Source organism: Camarhynchus parvulus, chromosome 12 (assembly GCF_901933205.1).
Source record: "Camarhynchus parvulus chromosome 12, STF_HiC, whole genome shotgun sequence".
Taxonomy (NCBI): Eukaryota; Metazoa; Chordata; class Aves; order Passeriformes; family Thraupidae; genus Camarhynchus; species Camarhynchus parvulus.
Genome location: NC_044582.1, coordinates 10,706,780 through 10,728,619, shown reverse-complemented (window position 1 = coordinate 10,728,619; position 21,840 = coordinate 10,706,780). Strand labels below are relative to the sequence as shown.

The window sequence follows — 21,840 nt, the reverse complement described above, 5'->3', positions numbered from 1 at the left end:
CAGTGGCAGACCCAGTGGAGAGAGAGGGCTCTGCTTCCAGGCTGGAGCAGCCTGTCCTTGGAGGATTGCACCCCATGGGAGGAGAGACCCATGCTGCAGCAGTCTGAGAGGGCTGTGTGCCCTTAGGGGGAATTCACATTGCAGCAGATGTGGTAGGACTGCTGCTGGTGAGATTGGAACCATGTTGGAGGAGTTCACTGAGAATTGTCTCTGTGGGAGGGACCCCACAGTCTCACAGGGGAAAAGCTCCTCTCCCTGTGCAGTGGAAGAAAACTTTGGGTGATGAACTGACCAAAACCTGCACCCCTGTCTTCCTGTGCTGTCAGTGGGAAGGAGGGAAGGATTAGGGGAAAAAAAGGCATTTTAAGGGCTTCCACTTCTCATTATTCTTTGATTTTGTTAGTAATAAAATCACATTGTGCCTTGAAGTTGAGCCTGTTTAGCCCTTGGAGTGTTTTTTCTCAGTCCTTTTCTTAACTCATGAACCCTTTGTTTAAGATTTTTTTTCTCTCCTCTGCCCAGCTGTGGAAGGAGAGGGCGAGTGAGTGGCTGTTGTGAGTGCCTGGCATTGGGCCAGTGTCAAACCATGACAGCCATCCTAGCTGGGTAATGCTTCAACCTGAGGTTTCAAATTGGAATTTGAAAAACTGGGATTTGAAAAAAGATTATATATGAAAAGAAATGAACAAGAATTTTAACACTAATTTGCAGTTGAATTTCGTGTGTGTTCTCCTTGCTGAAAGGACGTGGATTTTGGCTGTGTGTGTAATTACCTCTCCTGCTGTTCCTTTTGCAGGTGTGGTGCATTGCACGTTGGTGACCACATTCTCTCCATTGATGGCACAAGCACAGAGCACTGCTCCTTATTAGAGGCAACTCAGCTTTTAGCTGCCACTTCTGAAAATGTCAAGCTGGAGATATTACCTGTTCACCAAAGCAGGCTGCCTTTGAAGCCTCCAGAAACAGGTGTGTCTTCTGTGCCTACAGTGTTGGTCACCCTCAAAACTCACTTTAGGTCCCTACAAGGGGTTCTTGCTTTTGAGTGCTGGCAACAGATTCCAAAGAGGGACATCTGTAGAGGGGAAAAAATGATGTTTGGATGAAATGTATGTGATTAGATGATGTTCTTCAAGGATGTGAATAGGAAAAGAGGCAGCATCTGAACATCTGTGCTTGAATAGGGAAATTGGAGATGGGAATCCCAGGGTTTTGCAGTGCTGAGTACTGTGCAAGCCACTTCCTTAGTGCCTCAGATAAGAGACTTGATCGAGAGGGAGGAAAACTTGCTGCTGGCAAGTATATTTCCAAGCTCAGTTTTTATTTTCTGATTCCTTTGTAAGGAATTGTAAGGTAAGGCTTCGTAAAGGATGTGTTCTGTACCTGGACAGGGTCCTGATGAACTTCCAAAGCTGGAATGCAAATGTTCATCTTTCAGACCAGCCTGCTTGAGAGGCAGCTGTGTCTGGGCAGCCAGGGGCAGAGTGAACCCATCTGTAGCTGCTGGTTTCCACCACCCATACAAAAGAAATACCAAGGAAGTAAATTCTGGATCCAGTAGGATCAAGCCCAAAATGCCTATAGAATGTCATTAGGAATTCACCCTGGTGAACATTCTTGTTGCCCACTGTTAGTTACTCTCTCCACATGAGAAGCTGTCTCAGGCTCTCCTATAAATTTCGTTGTGACCATGGCCTCAGTATTAGTGTATTTGTTGCAACTCTTGCCTGCAGTTTTGTTACACTCTGTACTGGCAGTCTTGTAATTCAGGGGTTTTGGGTGTGACTGTTCAGTACCAGTCCCTTTTCCACCATTTTCAATCACTTGTCTCTCAGGGACATGCATTGTAATAATGATGGACAGTAGCCCTGGGCACATCTGCTCTTTCCACTCTCTTCTAGGGAGGTTTGGGGAAAAGAAGAAAATATCTTATGGCCTTCCTTAAACTGATACAGTGACACCTAAAACCATCTCCATGTCTAGAAATAAATTCCTTAAATGTCCAGTCCAAATTGTGCAGAATTGAAGCAGTTTAACAAAGTGAATGGATGACTTGACCGTTGTGCCCAAGAAAAAATGGAAAACTATAATCTTTTTGCAATGGTTGTTAAAATGAAGTATTCTCCTCCTTCCATTAGTGCCCTGCTCCTAATTTTCTTGAGAATATGTGCATTGAGCAGCTGCTCAGGAGAAGGAGGCTCTGTGGAAGGACAGCTTGGTGTGATCAGAGCCTGTTTACCCAAACCCCATACACAGAGCAGTTTGCTGTGGCAGAAATACAGAACACAAACTTAGGACAACAATTGCAACACATGAGTATGAAAACTCAAGGATGTAACTTTTGATTAAACTCTTTAACACGTGAGGGATCATAGAAAAGGATGCTGTGCCAATTCCACAGGCTGCTCTTTCTGAGTTTAGCAAGCAGGGAGAGTGAGGAAACGTGGAGCCTGCAAAAACAAACTCTTGTAGCTGGCAAGAGAGTGGAGCTCAGGGAAAGAAACTGAGGAGAGGATATGATGCAGATCCATACCTGTTCAGCACTTGCATTACTGAGTCCTTTCAGCCTGTGAATGCATGGTGTTCATAATTATATTTTTTAAAGGAGTTTATTGTGTAATCATCTGGTTGGAGGAGACGGAGAGAGATCTGATGCTGGATCAGTTGCCATGCAAAAATATGGCCCCATGCTGAAGCATGGGATTTGTCAAACTGATTTGGCTTTTTCTGTGGTCTGGGGGCACTTGGAGAGTTTGTGGGAGGATTATGCCCTGCTCACAGGATCAATGGGGGCAGATGGTGCCCAGGAGCAGTGCTGGGATGGATGGGTTTCCTCAGGCAGGGATGATGTGTGAAAGGCTGGGGAAGGCTGTTGTAGGGTTTTTTTCACAGAATTGTCCAAAATGCCTCCTCTCCCTGAATTTGCTGACAGCTGTTTCAAAGGCACATTTTTTCTGTTGTCAATGTAAGCTAAGAATAAATACACAAATGGGAGAGTTTTAGTTATTATAAGTGGATTAAATTATTTTGTATATATGCCCATAAGCTCTGTCCCCTATGTTCAAAGTGTTTAATTTTATTAAGAACTTTTCTTTTTGTCTAGCTATAGCTATTTTGATTGTTGTTTTTAAAAGCTGCCTGGCTCAAAATTTACTTTTGAAAATACACAAAATAGAAACCCCAGAGCTGGAAGTGTATTTTTAAAAGCTTGATAGACTAAGTGCTAAACTCACTAAATGTTTAGCAAAGACTAAATATAATCACTGTATTGTCTGGAAAATCTGACCTAAATGATTTAATGCCTGTGATACACACACAGAAAATGGATTTCTGCTGTTCAAGGCACTAGCAGATGACCTTTAGAGGAGATCTCTGGGTGGGCTCAGTAAAGAAAATAAGTCCCTCTCTCAGGTTTGCATCCTTAGAAGGTTCTGGTAGTGCCAGTGCTGGTGGCATTTCTGCCTGGTCAGAGGACTCAGAGGCAGGAGGAGATGTCATCCTTCATGGGAAGGTGGTGGCATTTCAGTGCAAGTGGCTGTGATATGAAGAACCCTGGGATAATGTGTGGCTGCTGTGATGCTCTGCTGTGGGATGCTCTCCATGCTTAGCTGAAAAAAAAGTTTGAAATCTTGCTTGTTAACCAGAAATTCCTCTTGGAGGAAAACAGATTAAGGCAGCATGGTGCAGAGATTTGGAACAGAGCACCTGGTGTTGGACAAGGAAAACCAAACTGACCCTGGGCTGCCCAGGGGGAAAAAGAGCATCAGTGAGAACAGACAAGGAACCTGTGCCTGGGCACAGTTTGAGGCACTTCAGAACAGACTTGTGGCTTTGTGACTTGGTGTTGCAAAGCTGCAGTTCCTGGACAGGGGTTTCCAGATGATGGATGTCACACTGCAACAGATTCTGCCAGCATGGGCTGGGGTTAGGGTTGAAGTTAAAGCAGTGCTGCGCCCTTGAACAGGCTCTGCTATGTTGGTGCTATGCTTTCATTTGCTGTTTGCCTCAGCATTGGCATATTTCCTCTGCTGGTGACCTCCTTAATTTAAGCAGTGGTGTACAAACCCCCTTCTGTTGTGGTGAGCTGGAGGTGGCTCTCTGCTTCTCCTTTCATCCATATTGCATTCCTGTGCAAGAGTAGCCACTAAACAAGCAAATGCTGAAGCCAAGGAAAGTGCTCACAGCACGTGGGGAAGGCATTGAGCCTTGTCACAGGGAGGGCAGCTCTGGAGCAAGGTGGGAAACAGCACAAGGAGGCTTCCCTGGTGCTCTCAGAGAGTGCTGATGGCCTCTGCAGGAATCTCCTGGCTGGATGGAGCTTCTGCACGTCACACAACAGACTGCAAATGGTAATGACATGTGTGCGCTGCCAGCACGGCTGAGTCAGGCTGGTGGCACTGGATGCAGAGTTTATTGTGGGAAAGGGGTGGATTTCTGCCACTTTGCATCGAGTGTCATGAGGTGACATGGGGTTGCAGTTTTGCTGCTGAGGGTTGACATGCTGTGGTTGAGTCCTGACTTATTCAGAGTCAGTATAAAGCTCTTTTCTCCAATCTCCTGGCTTATGGTTCTTACCTTTTCTTTCTCTCATTTCTCCTTCCTGCCTGTGGCAATTTCTGCTCCCCTGGATGCCATCAGTCAAGGTCCAGAAGAGTGACCACCATCACTGTTGGGACCCCTGTGTCAACTATTGTCACACCCACCACCCTGGGCACTGCAAGACACCCACTTGGACCCAGACATCTGGACAGGATTACTGCAAATGTAACCTCAGTGCATGGCATTGCCCTCATCCTGCCTGTGTTTGTTCTTGTTGTGACCCTCCATTTCCTTAATATTCAGATACATAGTGTGGCTCGTCACTTGTTTCCTCCTCAGTCATCTAGTTCTGCTTCCACAGCCCAGTGCTGAGGTACAAAGTCAGTATCTGCAGCCCAGCACACACAGATCTGGTAACTGGGACAAGAGTGGTGTGCTGGGCAGACCCATGCACGCATCCTGTAACCCCACGTTCCCATGGTTTCATACAGCAAAAATGAGTTTCTGTGGGACAGGGAAGGATGTCTCTGGTGTTGTATAGGAATGTGATACAGCTCATTCAGCTCAGCCTTAGTGCCATACAGCTTGTTAACAGCAGGATTATGGCAACTTCAAAATCTGTAGATGCACTTCTTGTCAGGAGTGGGCTCTGTGCTGCCCCAGGTTTCCTGTCTTGTGGCAGTAAGATAGAGAAGAGGACACATTGCACTGTGTCCAAACATTGGAAGCAAACATTCCTTGAGTCTTGTGCCCTGGAGCTGGAAAAAGGAGGGGCTGCTCCAAACCCATGAGGTGTTTGGTGACACTGTTAGTGAGAGAACCACTGCTGCAGCCCCCTGTGCACGTCCCTAACACGCTCTGTGTGTCCCCAGCTCTGGTGGCTGCCAACTTCTCGTCTCCCACCATGAACGCGCAGGGATTCCCGTGCCAGAACTCCAACACGCTACCTCGCAGCTCCCACCCCATGAGCCCCCGCACCACCATGCTGAGGAGGAGGCAGAAGAAGAAGGAGCACAAGAGCTCATGTAAGAGCAGTCCTGGGCCAGGCTGGGTTGGAGGGGGCATGCATGCTTGCCTTGCCATCCTCGTCAATGGTTAGCCGGGGTAGAGCCGCTCATTTCAGCACTGTCAGTGCCTCCCTCATCCTTGGTCACTGTCCCCACCACCACCAGACCAAGGTCTGGACCCAGGCTGTTATGCTGACCATGGCTGCCCTGACCTTCTGCCTCTCTCCTCCTCTCAGTGTCGCTGGCCTCCAGCACGGTGGGTCCTGGCGGACAGATAGTCCACACGGAGACGACAGAGGTGGTCCTTAGGGGAGACCCTCTGAATGGCTTTGGACTTCAGCTCCAGGGAGGCATCTTTGCTACGGAAACTCTGTCTTCCCCACCTCTCGTCCGTTTTATTGAGCCTGACAGCCCGGCAGAGAGGTTAGAGACCTTGCCCTTGGATGCTGATGGTGCTGCTACTGAACATTTCATGGTTTGGTTTGTTTTCTCTCCTCAGAGGCTCATTTAGATATTTACTATCATCCTTGTAATATCTCCCATTCTTCACTGGGCATGGTTTACTGTCACTGCCATTTCTGCACTCGTCGGCTGACCGCGGCCTCCCTCGCACCCCAGGTGAACGTCTTGGCACCAGGCTGCGGCTGGTCTGGGAGGAGGAGGAAGGGAGTGTGTGTTTGTGTGAGAGTGCCATTCCCATTCCTTTTTTTTTTTTAATTCCTCTTTGAAAGATAAATCTTTTGTATAGGTGCAAGAAGGGGAAAGGTCTAAATAAGTGGCCCCTGCAAAATGTTTTCTGACTGATTTCATTGTAGCAGAGCCCAGCTGTATAAACTGGCCATAAAGACAAGGCTTTGAGCCACAGAGGTAGGGCTCTAGTTGAGGAGCAGGTAGGTGCTGCAGTTAATCCCTCCTGCTTTTGGCTGTGTAATGCTGGGAAAAGCGCAGAAGGGAGGAGCAGCATTAACTGTTCTCTATCACCCCAAGGACACTGGGAGCAGTGACTCCTCCAGTGGTGGAGCCTCAGCCCTAGAGTTCAGCTGCTCCCAGTGCTGGATTTAGAGTGCTGCTGGCTGGATTTAGAGTCTGCTTGAGTGTCTGTGCACTACAATCTAGGTGTCTTCTGGTAGGGCTTTTGTTACTAAACAGATCAAGCCCTAGCATGGCGTGATCTCTTGAGGGTTTAAAGGAGAGCTGATTTCTTTAGGCTGAACTTAATGTCCCTGTGCTCATTTCTCTTCCAACCTTTGATTACTACTACGGTCTGTCCTCCCTAAGGGTGCCAAAGGTGCAGCAATGTGGCAGTACTCAGTGTCTCCTGCAGAACCTTTCTTGGAGAAGTCTCTGATGGCCCCATCAGTATGTGCTGAAGGTTTGGTGCCTCCAAGCCAGCCCAGAAAAACAGCACATGGGGGAGTTGTAGAATCATATGGCAGGGAAAGAGTCTGCAAAATGAAATGAAAGTGTTGTGCAGACCAGTCTCTGTGTTGTAGCTTCTCTGGTCAGCCAATGCAGAGGCAAGGTGGAACAGGAGTACCTGGTGCTTGTGTCTGTGGGAGGACAGTGACAAGGGGCTGGCGCAGGAAAAAGAGCTGTCTTGATGCATGTTAAGAGAGATTTTAAAAGCCTGCTATGCCTTTTGTTTGTTTGATTGTTTCCAAACAGGGTTTAAAAATTAAGGTGATGGTTTTCTGGGTTTTTTATCTTCTATTGTGGGTGAACTTGGTTCATGTTGCGAAGCACCAAATTCCTTTTATAAATCAGGCAGCAACAAAGCCTGCTGTCCCAGGAGACGAGTGAGATGTGCTGAAATCTGCCTGGCTTTGCTTTATCCTCTTGCCAAGCCTGGAGGAAAAGCAGTGAGTGGCGGGGCAGCCTTGCCTGGCTCTGACGTGTCACAGCCGCTGCTCACCCCGCGCTGCCCACCCGGCAGCATTCACGCTCCTCTGGCTGCTGCTTCCTGGAGACTGGGAGCAATCCTCTCTGCATTTGCAGCCTGGATTTGATTTGGGGATTAAATCTCTGCTGTGCATTTCATTCTTTCCGAAATCATACTGCTCTTCCTAGCTGGCAGGAAAATGCTGTCTTTCCTCCCCATCTTGAAGTGATAAGTGCACTGCGTTTGCAGTGAAGTGAAAAAGGCAGTTTTATGTTTTTATTTCATTTTTTGTTTCTTGCTGTTTTACAAAGCTCTTTGCTCCATCATTCAAGATACGTTATTCCCTGCTCTTCAGAGGTTCTGCTGTAGCTGCAGCCCAAGACATGAGAGCCCTTTTCATCCCCTATAATGGGCTGGGCTCCCAGCTGAGGCTGTGCTGTGCTCTTTCTTGTGCTGCAGTTTTTGCTCTTTGCCAAAAAGGTGAGCTCTCGGGATATAGGGATCAGGTTTAGCACCCTGGATCTGACCTGGATGTTCACACACTCTGCAAAATCTGTGGATCTGAATGTGCTATTGTACAAGCACATGATCCTCACTGGCTTTGTCCATCTGGATTGTTGTGGAGGAGCTGCCTCTGGGGTGCCCAGCAAGTGTGAGTACTACCAGGGAGGTGCATGACATCACCCTCTTTTCAGGGATGTCGAGCTGCCTCACGTTTATTGTCTGCTTTGTGCTAGCTTGTGCCAAGAGGTTTGATGCAAAAAATTCACACCTGCCTGATTTGTGATTTGTTTTACTGCAAATAGCCTCTAATAGACTTTCCTCCCAACCTGTTGTTTTGTTTCCAGGGTGCATGATTAAGCCTTTGGGTTCTGAATGAGACAGTGATTCAGCCCCTGTTATCAGCAGGGAGGGTAGAAGGGGAAGAAGCCTGACATCCCCTCTTGGCTGCCTTGAAGCACACAGCTTTTGTGTCCTTCCTCCTCCAGCTGTCATTGGCAGCAGAGGGAGAGTATCTGACTTCTCCATCCTGGTATCCAAAATCAATACTTCCTGCTGAGCTACATGTTTTGTAGCTCTGCTCATCACAGTTGTTTGATCATTGTGTTTCTGCCTTTCGGGTATGAATAGTTTGCAAAAGTGAAGTTTAGCAGCTGGCTGAAGCTGTCAGCAGAGCTTTGATCCATTGGGGGCTGAGACCCACCTCCCAGTGTGCAGGCACAGATGTGCACACACACAGAGATGTGCATGTCTGACCTGTGCAGGCTGGCTCAGGGGCATGGAAGGGCACAAGGGATGAGTTTCTGCATCCAGCAGGATGGCCATGGTCACAGCTGCTCCCCCCACTGCTGAGTGACCACACAGACATGGATGATGCTGAGTGAGCTCTTCAGTGTAGATCTTGCCCAAGGCTTGAATATGTGCTGCTCTGTATCAAACAAGACACCTCCGCTGCTCTGTTGCTGTCTTTAAGCCCAAGGAATGAGTCATGGTAAAATGCAAATCTGTTCTACCCCAGGGAGATATTCCCATCATGGACTCTAGCACATCCATAGTGCTGTCTTTCACTCCAGGAGATGCCTGTACTCCTTTCTGATTTTAAGACATGTCTGCTCCCACAGTCTGAAAGCACTTTTTAGGTGCTGATGTTAGGCTGAACATCTCTGAGACAAATGCCTTCTCTTTGGAAAAACTGTCTGAAGATTCTTGTAGGATCCCATGGCAGAGCAAAGGAGAGCTCTGCAAGACCCTTGGCTCCTCAAGTTCCACTCCCAATGCAAGAACTCGTAACAACTGGACATGGATGTCTCTGGAATGGTTCTGATGGGTTAACAAGAGATGTCAGGCCTCCTTGTACTTGGCAGAGGAAGCCAGAAGGTTGTGGTATCACACCACCAACTTTTACAAACCTGCAAGACCAGGGCTTAAACAACTGTGATTAACTGAGCCTAATAATAAAAGAAATAAAATACCTCTGACCTAGCAGAGCTATTAGTTGTAAAAGACTCAGGCAAATGCACCTTGAGTGAAAAACCATGAGAAATGGCTGTTTTGGGAGAAGGCAGCTCTGGTGGGAAAGCTGGCAAATGTTTGCAAATGATGCAGTGTAAAAGTATCCTATGAAATCCCAACCCCTGTGCCTGAAAGGGTGATGCTAAAGTGGATTGTGTCCCTGTGTGAACTCTAGATGACAGTGATGTCTGAGTGATGCAGCTGTTGATCCCTCCTGTGCAAAAGGTGCACTGCCAGGATAGCAAGAGACCTCTTAGTGACAGAGGAGTCATCTCTGTTCTACTCGGTGCCATCTTCATTTTTATAAGCTGATATTTCTATGTGGCTGCATAGCCACAAGTCCAGTAAATGACTGTAATTAAATTTGATGTGATTTATTCACACGGGTGGGTTCATTTATACATCGTGGAGTTGTCTGTCCTAATCCAAGAATTCTTGAACAAACAGCTCTGAATTTGCATCTCATAATGTAGCCAGCATTTTTCCATGGACAGCATGAACTAAGGCAGAAGTGTGAATATACCTTCCTACCAGTAAAACAACCTCCCTGGGCTCTCTCCAAACTTGTTCATGTCTCAGCTTTTGATGGGCCACTGGCACAAGCTCTTGTGCTTGTTCATTTTTCTTGAATTCAGATGTGTGTACTTTTTCTTGATACCTCGGCCTTTCATACACATCCTGTTGTTTGGATGTGAATAACACAGCCAAGTGTCTGCTGCCTTTGATGCCTTTGTGTGCCTGGAAGCTGTGGTGCTGTGTTTTCTTACAACTGAATTGGGTGTGTGTGATGAAGAGTGACTGGAAGGTTTAGTAAGAAACAAGCTGTCTTCTGTGAGGTATCTGTGAAAGAAAGGGGAAGACAAAGATGGGTTTGATCATTAAACAGGAAGGGAATAAAGATTCTCTGGAGAAGGCTTAAAACAGGATAACTAATTTCTTCTGGAGAATCTTTGTGGTAAAATAACTCCACATTTTGAGGGGAACCTTAGACTTGATGCCATAATCCTAAACCTCTTTTGGAGACCACTCTCCATTCTGTAGCTTATGTTAATGATTGAAGAGTGGTTTCCCAAGCTCTGATCTAGTAGACAATCAGGTGATAAGTGGGAAGTCTAAAAAGATGTAGTTAAAGTGAACAACTGATAGAGGAGAAGGAAGATGAGCAATTTCGCATGGTTGCAGGGAGCACTGCAGTCTTGTTTTTGTAGAGCCATGGGCCAGCCCAGGTGGGAGCTGAGATAATGTGGGAGATTACTTGGAGGATCATCTTGCTGGTGTTGCAGTATCTGTAAAAAAAAGGGAGTGTGGGTGGATGCTGAATGTAGGAATGTGTGAAAAACACCTTGCTTATAAATGCAGGGGGGTCCCAAGAGACAAACTGTGCTGTAGCAGTACATCTCCAACATAGCCTTGCCATCATGTTCTCCTTCCAACGTAAAAATCCTGCTGATCTCTGTTCCTGGAGAAGGTGGGTCTAAAGCAAGAGCCCCAAAGGGTCAGTTGTGGGTATGTTGTCAGGTCATCACACTGGAATAATATTGGCCTTTCAAGGCAGTTAAAAAGTATCACTGTGCATTTGGCTTCCAGAAATGCAATTAGAAGGGATAAATGGTTATCTAATTTGCTGAGACATTTCAGTGAGTGTATTGGATTGTAGCTTCAGTATTTGCCATGAACTAAGCAGGGGAATCTGTGCAATTTTCAATGCCATTAGTTTGTGATCCAGAGGGTGCAGGTGCTTGGGAAGAGCCGTTTGTGGTTAGATGGGGAAGGAAGTCGCATTCCCTCGTGTTTATCATTGTCATCTCTCAGCCATGGTGTTTACTTTCAGAAAGGCAAGGGTTAATTATTCCCCCCTTGGTTGCTGCAAAAAATGTGACCAGAAATGGTTATTTAGGAGCAAAGTATGTTTGAACTTTAGAAACCAACAAAGGTTTGCCTCCTTGTGCGCTTCCAGGGACCCTGTGATGGGCACAGCAAAATGAGTTATTTTCTCTTTGGGGCCACCTCTGCAGAATATGTCAGTACTTTGTGTGTCTTGTAACAGATTTGCCTGACAAAAGTAACTCATGGCTGGTTATGGGGTTGTTTTCTTCCTCCTTCCCTCTTTTTCCTTGTCTCCCTGTTCCCTCTTTTCCCTCTGTGAACTGCAGGTGTGGACTGCTGCAAGTAGGAGACCGAGTCCTTTCCATCAACGGCATTGCGACGGAGGACGGCACCATGGAGGAGGCCAACCAGCTGCTGCGGGACGCGGCGCTCACCAACAAAGTGGTGCTGGAGATCGAGTTCGACGTCGCAGGTACCTTCCCAGAGGATCTGCTGCTCCTCTCTGCCCGTGGGACTCTGCCAGTGCCTTTGCTAACCCCCAGGAGGGAGCGTGTTCACCCAGCTTAGAGAGAAGAGTGAGAAACCCTGGGAGGACCTTCTCCATTTCTTGTTCTCTAACATGCACTGAGGTGGAGGCTTCCTCTGATCTTTTCATAAATGTTCTGTGCTCACTGCTTGGCTGAGATAAGCCTAGGGAGTAGATGAAGAGGACATACTTTAAATATTTGCTCATTAATAGGGATAATATTCATATTCATTTATGGCCTTGAAGCCAGGAGGGAGCCAAAGCTATAGGCTAGGGGTAAAGTGCAGTTTTGTATTAAAAAAGATTTTTTTTTTTCCATTTACATTGACAGAGCTGCTTCAGTTTTGAAATAAAGTGTGATGTGAGCACTTAACTTGATGTTCAGAGCATGTATTTTTAATGAGAATCCAAATTTCAACCTGAGGTCCACAGGGCCTCAGATAACCTTATTTGAACCAATAAAGCAGTGCTTTATGGGCTTGTTTTCTTGATTCCAAAGAAACCATCCATGCAACTGAAAATTCTCTTTTTTCTCCTTTTTTTTCTCTTTTGTTTGTTTTTTGCTTTATAGAGTCTGTCATACCCAGCAGCGGTACTTTCCACGTTAAATTGCCCAAGAAAAGAGGTGTAGAGCTTGGAATTACAATCAGCTGTAAGTATTGCTCAGACTTGCAGTAGCAGTTGCAAGAGCCTCTGCTTTCCACATAGGCATTTTAGAGGACTCAACAGAGAGATAAGATCATGTGGGGTTTCCGTGGCACTCTAGTGCTCGTGATTTATCCCAGAATGAATCAGATGTGTGGTTCCTGCCTCCATGAGCTGGCAGCTGCAGAGAAAAGCAGCTGCATGAAGGGCTGGCACAAAGGATGTGTCAACCGATCACCTGATCTGTGGTGCAGAATTATGTTATGCTATATGTAATATTATTTTTATTTCCATGACCACACTTGTATTATGTTCTTTTTAAAAAGAATTACCTGGGTCTGGTGGGACCCTTGCAAAAAGAGGTGGAGGGAGGAAAACAAGAGGTAAACCCCACAGCTTGAACGGTAGAGAGGGGAAACTGCCAAGAGGGGGAGCATGAAGAGGATGGTTGGTTTTAGAAACAGGGGAAGGCACTTTAAATTCCAGGGTTTGCCAGGAATTGTTTCATTTACAAGCTTAAGCCATGCAGAAGGAGAGCCATGTGCCAGGACTTGGTGTGCACTGAGAGAAGAGAACATAAACCTTTTTCCTTCTTTTCTCTCTTTTCTGCTTACTCTTAATTAATTATCTCTGTTTCCCTTCTGAACATAGTTTTTCATTTAAAGATCTTTGGGCCTCTTTGGAGAAGATGCTGTAGGGGGATGATCTAGGCAGATCCATCCCAAATTTCTGGCTACCCTGGGGTCTTGTTATGTCAGTGAATTTTTCCTGTATGGCAAACACACGCAGGTCTCGGATCACTCATCCCTCTCTCACTTCTGGGTAAAGTCAGTTGAATCATCTGAGGTTTGCCATACCCAGAGACTGCCACCACCTCTGATCTGAAGCAGAGCAGCTTGTGAGACTGCAATAATGGGATCTCTTGTCTGAGCCCTCAGGAGCATGGACCCAGCTGTGTCTGGGGAATGGAGTCACAAGGGACACTTGAAAACTGGGTTTCATTAAAAGAGAAGCTATGGTAATTACCTCTTGACATTTACAGCATTAGTTAGAGAGTTAATTGGAGGTGTTCTGGTCTAAGTGGGATGATTCTCAGGAGTGACTGGAACACTGACAGGATGATGCTTTTGCACCTAGTGATATTTCTTGTCCCTCTTCTCAGCTTCCCCTATTCGTGCCACAAGGACAATCCTGAGAAATAACAGCACACTATTTAACATTTGGCTTGGTAGCAGTTAATGTCTGAAGACATCAAAGTGCTTTCTGAAAGCAGCAGGCTGTCTATAATGACATTTCAGTGGTGGGGAGCAGTGCATGGTGCAGACTGTGCTGGGTTGCAACCTGCTGCCCAGCCACTGCCTTGACATTCCAGCCTCAGGGAGCAGCCCAGGATAATGGATCTGGTAGCAAAAGCTGGCTTGAGCAAGGCCCTATTAAGTTTCAAAGTTTAGTTTATGTCTGGGACTAGAGAGCAAAATGAACTTGGGAGCTGCTGGCAAGAACAGAAGTTTTTATTTGTGAAGTCTTATTTGAACGGGATCTGCTTCAGATGTGCATTTACACTTCAAACATATTTTTATGTTGGAAAGGTTTTAATTTCAAATCTGTTAAAGGAAGTGATTTCACACACTTTTTTGAAATCACTGCTAATAGAAAGGAACTGACCCCTGGGTTTTAAATAGATGCCCATTATTCAACTACAAAGCAGCTTTTTAACACTATAATTGATTTGATCTTTCTGATTGCTGAACATGTTTGTAGGACATTGTTTAAGTAATGCACATGCATAAACTTAAAATATATTGCAGTTGTTTCCTGAGTCAGAGCCAAAATTATACTGAAAAATGGAGAAAAAGACAGGCACCCAGAAAATGCGGCGGCAAGGATGAAATTCAAGCTTAATCCTAATTTTGTTTTCATATATTAGTCTATATAAACCTGTGTCCACATGATCCTTAGCAAATTAGATCATAATTTTTTCACTTTGCCTCTGACCAGGCCGATAAATATACCAGTTTCAGACATTAAAACCAAAGCAAGCAGCCTTATGTTAAGTACTTCCTGCAGAGACATGATGTGCATGCAGGAGTGTGATGCAAGCAGCAAAAGAAAAGAGGTAAAAATAACCCTTCTCTGTTTTGCTCAGTTCCTTTCCTCTCAGTTCTGCTGACTTGAGTGTTTGTGTAGATCTAGAAGCAGCTTTTACAGCTTTCCTTCTGATATGGAAAAGTGTATAACTACTTTTTTAAAGGGCTTGGTTTACTGGCCTCTTGCATTGGATTCCTGTTCCCTACTCTGTAAAACTGAAGCAGCTTGAGTAGATGAGAAGGTGAAGGGGTCAGAAGAAGATCCACTGCACTGTCATGGCCACAGAATTGGGTTTATTCATGAACTTTATAGTCTAGCTACACTGCAGATGTAAGATGAGTTGCTTTCAGTGAGTTTTACCTCTTGCTTCAGCTGGCTTCTCTGTAGTTAATTCCTCTGCCTAGGAAGGTTTGCCTCTGCCTTCTTAAATGGGCAGAAGGTGTTACGACCTCATCAGAGGAGCACTACAGGAATAAATGTGATCAAGTTCTTGCTGTGCTGTGGCTTTCAGAGCTAATTGGGAGATTAGGTAGGTAAAGGGTGGGGGGAGAGCAGGATTCTTGATGGATGAATTGGAAGAATTCATGTAATGGAGCTGGCTGTAGGAGGAGCCATAAATCTGCTGGAAATCCTCATAAAGGGGCTGGAAACCCAGGAGATTTGTGTATGAGGAGGGCAGATGCTGCTGGTTCTGGGATGAACATGCAGAGAGGGGCTGTACTTGTTCCTGGTGAGGGGCAGATGTTTGCTGAGGGCATTTAATCTTTCAGAGATCTCAAGGTTTTCCAGAAAGAGGAGGATTGGGCTGGATGAGTCTCCAGCTGTGGTCTGAGAGCATGGATGAGTTTCTTCCCTCTGCTCAAACACAGCGTGGCAAAGGGACGCAGCAAATCAAAATGCACGGTGGAAATACATGCATTTAGCACTATTTCCCTTTCCATTCCTCAAAGGATGAGTACAAAACCCAAGGGCTGAGCCTCTCACTGACAGTGCTTTGAACTCCTGAGGGATCTCTGTGCCCTCAAGCCTCATCTCAGTCTCCTCAATATGCTAAATGACATACAATGAAGCTGCCATGTGTGTGCTGCTCCATGCACTTTGTCCAGAGGTGAAGGGATACAATGCCAGTTAAACTCTCATTTTCTCTGAGAAAATACCAGTATCTCAGCCTCTGTCCCAGAGAGGAGGGCATTTGCTGGCTGAAGAGCAAAGCATGCTCCTTTCTGCTCCAAGAGCTCTGAAGCTTACCTGTTTGCAGCAACCTCTGGGGCTCAGAATTATGAGGATGCAAATACTGGTAAACTGGGAGTTTTGACACAGGGATGTGAAGATTTGACCCTTGTTAGCCTGAACAACCCATCTCCATTAGCAGAATGCTCTGATCTTGCTGGCTGCATCCAGTTCTAATGATGCAGTTGCACCTTTGAAGGTTTTCTCTAAATCTCTTATAAATTAAAGTCTCCAGCAGTGAGAAGCTAATAGTCATATATTCTCATACGTTCAATACCTCAGCTCTTAAAATAAGGTATAGATTTGTTATTCCCCTCTGCAAAATGATAGTTGATTACACAAAAGATTACCTTTCTTATTGAGAGTTTGGGATTTTTTTCCTGTCTCAAATATCCTCTCCAAGGGCTGGTTGTGACATTCACTGTAGGGTAGAGATGTGTTGGTGTTGCTGTTTAAAGAGATACTGAAATTGCCATTAATTTTAGATATGCATTAATGCTTTATATAGCTTGTTTATCAAATTACCTTTATATATCTTAACAAATCAATTCCTGTGCCCTTGGTGTGAAGCACTGCAGATAAGGAGGAGGCAGTATATCTGCTTGCAGGTGATAAAACCGGAATTTGGGTAGATAGATAACTTCGATTAAGTCGCTTAAGCAGTGTAATCACTGTCCTAGTGAGAAGATGGATCTCTGAGCCAAGCAAATCCAGTTTTGCTGGCTCTGTATCAGCCTGTGCCCTGCCACCAGCCCAGGCGAGCGTGTCTGCAGGCGGGGCAGGCTCAGCAGCCACCTGTCCTGCCCCCTCACTCACACTACAGCTGATTCACTCCAGTGCTTTTATCCTGGTGGGATGTCCTGATCTGGTTTTGCTACCTGGAGGTTGTGAAAGGAAAAGGATCTGTGATGAGGCAGATATCCTGCTGGAGGCACTGATAATTTATGCACCTGCTGCTACACTTAATGAATGATAGAGGAAAAAGTTGGGTACTGAGGATCTGATTTTCACTGCTGCTCTTTGTAATCAATTCTGATTCACTTTTTTCCTCTTCTCATTCCTTAGCTATCCTGAGATTATTTGGTTTCTGACTTTGTTGTTTCCAATTCAAAAATGCTTCTTATTTAAATGCATTCTTATGGCATTATTACAATTTCTTTAATTACACATTGGCAGTGTTGCTTTGGCTTGGTCAGTAATGAAGGGCATTTTTAACAGGTTGATGCCTGTGAAATATGTGCTGGTGCTCCTTGGAGGGGAATAATTCACCAGTACAAGTCATTATGCATTCTATTAAAAACACAAACTGGACATGTGTTCCTGGCCTCGTCATCCATCACAGTGTAAACACTGGGTTAGCCACAGTCCCAGCAGAGAGACTGAAAGCAATTTATAAAAAGTAAATAACAGTATTGATCAATTCACCTTTTTATCACTGCCCTGTCACCACTGCCAAGCAATGTTTTCATTTTGAGTTTCTTCCCCACCACATGCTTCTACCTTTACCAGCTGCTGATTTATGGAGCCTTCTCTGGGCCACTGGAGCAGATTTAAACTATCATTTGTACTGGTAAATCTACAAAAAATACAAATGGGTCTGAAAAAGAGTCTGTTTCCACCTGCAGTGGCTTGCCCTGGCAGATGGAGGCCACAGCCAGGATGCCTGCTGAGAGTGAGCATGGGTTTCTGCACGCCAGCTCCTGCCTCCATCTCCTCCTTTGGCTTCCTTTGCTGCCATCTCCATTTCACACACAGGAGAGCAAAACCCAGAGGCAAGGCTGAGTGTCCAAACTGTGTCTTCCTGCAGCAGAGCTCCCAAGACAATCTCCTTTGAAGAGATATAACCACATTAACAGCAGAAATGAATGGATAAGGAGGCTTTATTCATCTGTGCAAATGTCTTAATGCCAAAGACCACAGTCCTAATAATGATGTACTTTAAGTTGGTCCTGTTTTAATTGCAGGAAAATCGGAAATTGTCTATTCAAAATCTCACCAGGGATTCATGTATCTAATGGCTCTGACCTCTACTGAGCCACCCCTTCAGTGACATTGCATTTCTCTCACTGTCAGACAGGCAGCTGTTGCATGGATAAACATTGTCACCCTGTGTGAATGGCCCAGGATGGTTAAAAATGTGGGGCTCAGGGGTGCTCAGGGCAGCCTGATCCCAGCAGACAGGCAGGAAGCCCATCTGGACACTCTGCTGGGGTGCAAAGAAGGGCTTTGGGATGCCAAAGGTTAATTAATGGAGTCAGTAACTACAGGTTTTTAGAATGAACAACAAGCCTCTGTTCTGTGCTGTGAGATTTCATTATCTTAACCTTGTATCTTACACCTCGTGAGAGAACATGGTTATTCATTAAGTCTCTCTAACTTACCCTTCAGATTTGATGGTTTTATAAAGCCTTTGCATTTTACATTAAGAAATGATGTAATGTGGTGATCCCCCGTCCCTGGAAGTGTTCAAGGACAGGTTGGGTGGGGCTTTAAGTAACCTGGTCTAGTGGAAGGTGTCCCTGTTCCATGAGCAGAGCTAGATGATCTTTAAGGTCCCTTCCAATCCAAGTGTTTCTATAATGATTCTGTGATTAATATTTAGAATGTTTTATATTTATAAGGGCTGCCATTTATTAAAGTTTGAGTTTTCTGTTGGTAGGGACAGTTGTTGGTAGTATGCAGTTGTATATGGTTCTTCCATTTAACTCAGATCTCAAGAAAATCTGTTCTGAGAGCAAAACTTCTTAAAAAACCTGCAAACAAAACCCAGAATGATTTTTCCTTAAAACTTGCTTTGTTCTCTAATGGATAAAGCACTTGGTTTGTTACCCTTGCATCTGTCATGGGAAGCTTGTGCTGTGTTCAGTGCTGACACCAACTGTGGAGCTTCAGAAGGACAAGGTCTTTTTCTCTGCTCAGGGACTGACTGTGTGCAGGATCCCCCCACGTGTCACAGGACTTGCAGGGCAGACGTTGAGATAAACATAAATCTGCAGACTCGAGGCATGTTGTTGTCTGTGCCTGCATGTTGGTTTTTATCTCCCCTCCCTCTTTGCTCTCTTGGTGTTCATGGTCTCTGGACATGTTGTTGAGCTGTGGCTTGGTCAGGTTAGAGATGGCCACCCCAGCCCACCACCAGGACAAGTTAGGATCCTCCCTAACCCCTTTCTGTCACACTGCCTCTGCTTTGAAACTAGTAAACAAACCTTGCAGTGAAAAGTATTTTTGCTAACCTGGATTGTTTTGACAGAACCAGGCTAGGGAGTGATTAAACATGCAGCAATGCCACCTGACCCAGGGCTTAGGGTGTGCTCACAGGGTCTGCCCTCACTGCTGCTTGGACACCACTCTGTACACCTCTGTCAGCAGCAAATACATGTCCTATACTGAAAAGGAGAGCAACAGTAATAATTATCAGAGTGATACATCTCAATCCCTGTGCTGTTAGTCCATGGTGTGTGCCCTTCTCAGTCAATGTGGGGATGGATTTCTGCATTGTTTTTACCTGAACCCCACCCTTATTCCCACTGCTCAGCTTTGCCCAGTGTCTCCTGTCCTTAGGGCAGTCTGGTCCATGCTGTGGACTGTCGCTATAGGACACGAAAGAACACAAACACAACACCATTCTCAAGGTGAAGGAAAAAGGGAAGTTTTATTTCTGACTCCAATATTTATAGTTTTACAAAAGTGACAGCGGATTGGAGGGTGACAGTGACACCTCTCCAATGACACTGGTCAAACCAACAGTCTATCAACTCTCTCCTCCTCCATAAAGGAATGCAAAACAATGAGTTATTTACAGAAAGTGTGTGAGAAAGCTCACTACAAGAATGTCAACATCAGAAGGCTTAGAAAATCTTAAAAAACCAGGGTGACAGAGGACAGGCTGAATATAGGCACAAGCCCTCTGGGAATTTCCACAACATATCTTCCTCCCTTAGATCTGCAGACAGACCACAACATGAATGTCCAGTCCAAAACATGGGGAAGATAATTCCTCCAGGCTCAGTACCATTCAGCAGTCACATTGCTGTGACTATTATAAAATCAGTCACAGTCTGCTTTTTGCTGTCTGACCTCACTGTGGTTCTCAGCCCTGCCCACGACTGGGATTGGCTGTCTTTTTTCTCTCTTTAGTACAGAAGGTTTTGTTATTTCTGGGAGAGGATATCCTTAAAGGTGTTGGGTTAGACATATGTTTTTAAATCTCATAAATGAATATAAACAACAGAAAAATCTAGAGCAGAGAGGTTGGTAAACACTTACTATGTCTGACTTTCTGGGTGCTCTTTAACTGCTGTTCAGGCAGGTGGATCTCTGTGTGTTTGGTGCCACGTGCCTCACAGATATTTTAATCTCTGCCCTGCACCTGATATGTTCAAAGGCTGTGAGTTTCTTTCTTCCCACACAGTTTTTGTGAGAAGCTGAGAAGCTCTGTCAACTTTAAATGAGGCAATGCAATTCCCATAGCAAGGCAGGAGGGAAGGATGCAGGGTGGAATGGATGCTCTTTCTTGGTGTATGTTTGGCGTGTGCATGACAAGGAGGTCAGGAGGAGTTTGAGTCATAAATCTCTCTTGGGTATCTTGGGAGAGCAGCAGGTCTTGCAGGCAAGTCTGAAAATGTAAATGCTCCCAGAGATGCGTATTCACATCTCGTGGGCTGAAAAAGTTATCAAGGTCAGCCAGGAGATAGGAGCTGGAAACCACCCACCCCTTCCAGCTCCAGCACAAACCACCCCTGATTCATCTGGTTGTATGATTAAGTGCCCTAGAGAGCTGAACCAGCTGAAAAACTGAGCTTTTTTCCTGGGTTATTTTCCACCTGGAAAATTTCACAGCCCATTTTACTTGAAGAACACAGAAATGCTTGGAGCATGGGGCAGAGCTGGGTGCTCTCCGGGCAGCAGTGTTAATTCTGACTGCAGCCATGGCCTTTGACTCCTTTCTCTTGTGTGTGAAGGGTAGTGAGGGGTGTTCAACAGTGCTGGGATTGGCAGTGCCACCTCTTCCTGTTGGACACCCTTTGCTGCTGGACTACATGTCCTCTCCTTCAGGAGTCCAAAGGAAATTAACCTGGGCAAAGGGCAACCAGCAAACTGCAGGGACTTATGTTGGGTTTTTTTCCCTTTCTTTCTGGAGAGGCTTCCAGAATTCAACTATGAAGCATCATTTTGTGATGGGAATATAAATCCCCTTTCTTTATGGTGCTTCTCCCATTAACCATCCACCATCCCCATCCCAGAGAGCAAACTCACCATCAGGCTTTGTACTATGTGTCTCTTTTGCAGCTGCAAGCAGAAAGCTTGGGGATCCTTTGATCATCTCTGACATCAAGAAGGGGAGTGTAGCACACAGGTGAGTGCAGGATTTTCCATCTGTCAAACCCACTGCAAAATGGCCTTCCATGAATGTCTACCAGAGAAGTTGAATGTAGCAGTTGGGTCTGGATATTTCCAGAATCCAAGGAGATCTCAGCACCTAGCGGTTTTTCTTAGACCACAGTAGGGTTTGCAATAAATCTTGTCTGTATTGAAGTGAATAGAGTTGAGCTAATGGAGAAGATGACCTGAGTCTCTAGGAGATGGATGTTTAGCATGTGGTAAAGGGCTTCATATATCCCAGGGGGTGCTATGGCTCATCAGGTAGTTTGCCATGTCTCAGGTCCTGCTTTGGTGAACCGAGTGAGCGAATTGTGGGCACTGGTGGAGAACTGTGCAAATAACTCAGCATTTATTGACTTCCCCTCTGTTCCCAAGACCTCATATCAAGGCATTCAGAGGAATTTCGTGTGTCTGTATTGCTTATTTCTAAGAGTGCTCACACAGGATTTTCCATAAGGGGTAGAGTATCTGTCAGTTAAACATCAGGCATTTTCAGGATTATAGGATACCAAGGATATTTATCTAACCTTCCTGGCTGGTTCTGTCTGGATACGTGCTCTACACGAATTTCCTCTCTTTAAAATTACAGGTGTCCCAGACTCGGCTCATGGTTGTTTTCCAGAAAAGATCAAGGACAGTAAAAAGTTAATATTGTAATTTCCACTGCAGAACTGAATGTGTTGTGAGATCTGAAAGGCAAATACAAA

The 21,840-nt window shown here is 45.4% G+C and overlaps 1 protein-coding gene across 1 annotated transcript in view; it reads left to right on the top strand.

The window, feature by feature from the left end:
- The window catches only part of GRIP2 (glutamate receptor interacting protein 2), an 80,367-nt gene that overhangs the window by 36,699 nt on the left and 21,828 nt on the right, over nucleotides 1-21,840 (top strand). The window contains exons 9-15 of the mRNA XM_030956920.1: nucleotides 797-966; nucleotides 4,636-4,761; nucleotides 5,409-5,561; nucleotides 5,780-5,966; nucleotides 11,589-11,734; nucleotides 12,360-12,440; nucleotides 21,041-21,107. Coding sequence (XP_030812780.1) covers nucleotides 797-966; nucleotides 4,636-4,761; nucleotides 5,409-5,561; nucleotides 5,780-5,966; nucleotides 11,589-11,734; nucleotides 12,360-12,440; nucleotides 21,041-21,107 — 930 coding nt within the window. The remainder of the gene's footprint in view (nucleotides 1-796; nucleotides 967-4,635; nucleotides 4,762-5,408; nucleotides 5,562-5,779; nucleotides 5,967-11,588; nucleotides 11,735-12,359; nucleotides 12,441-21,040; nucleotides 21,108-21,840) is intronic.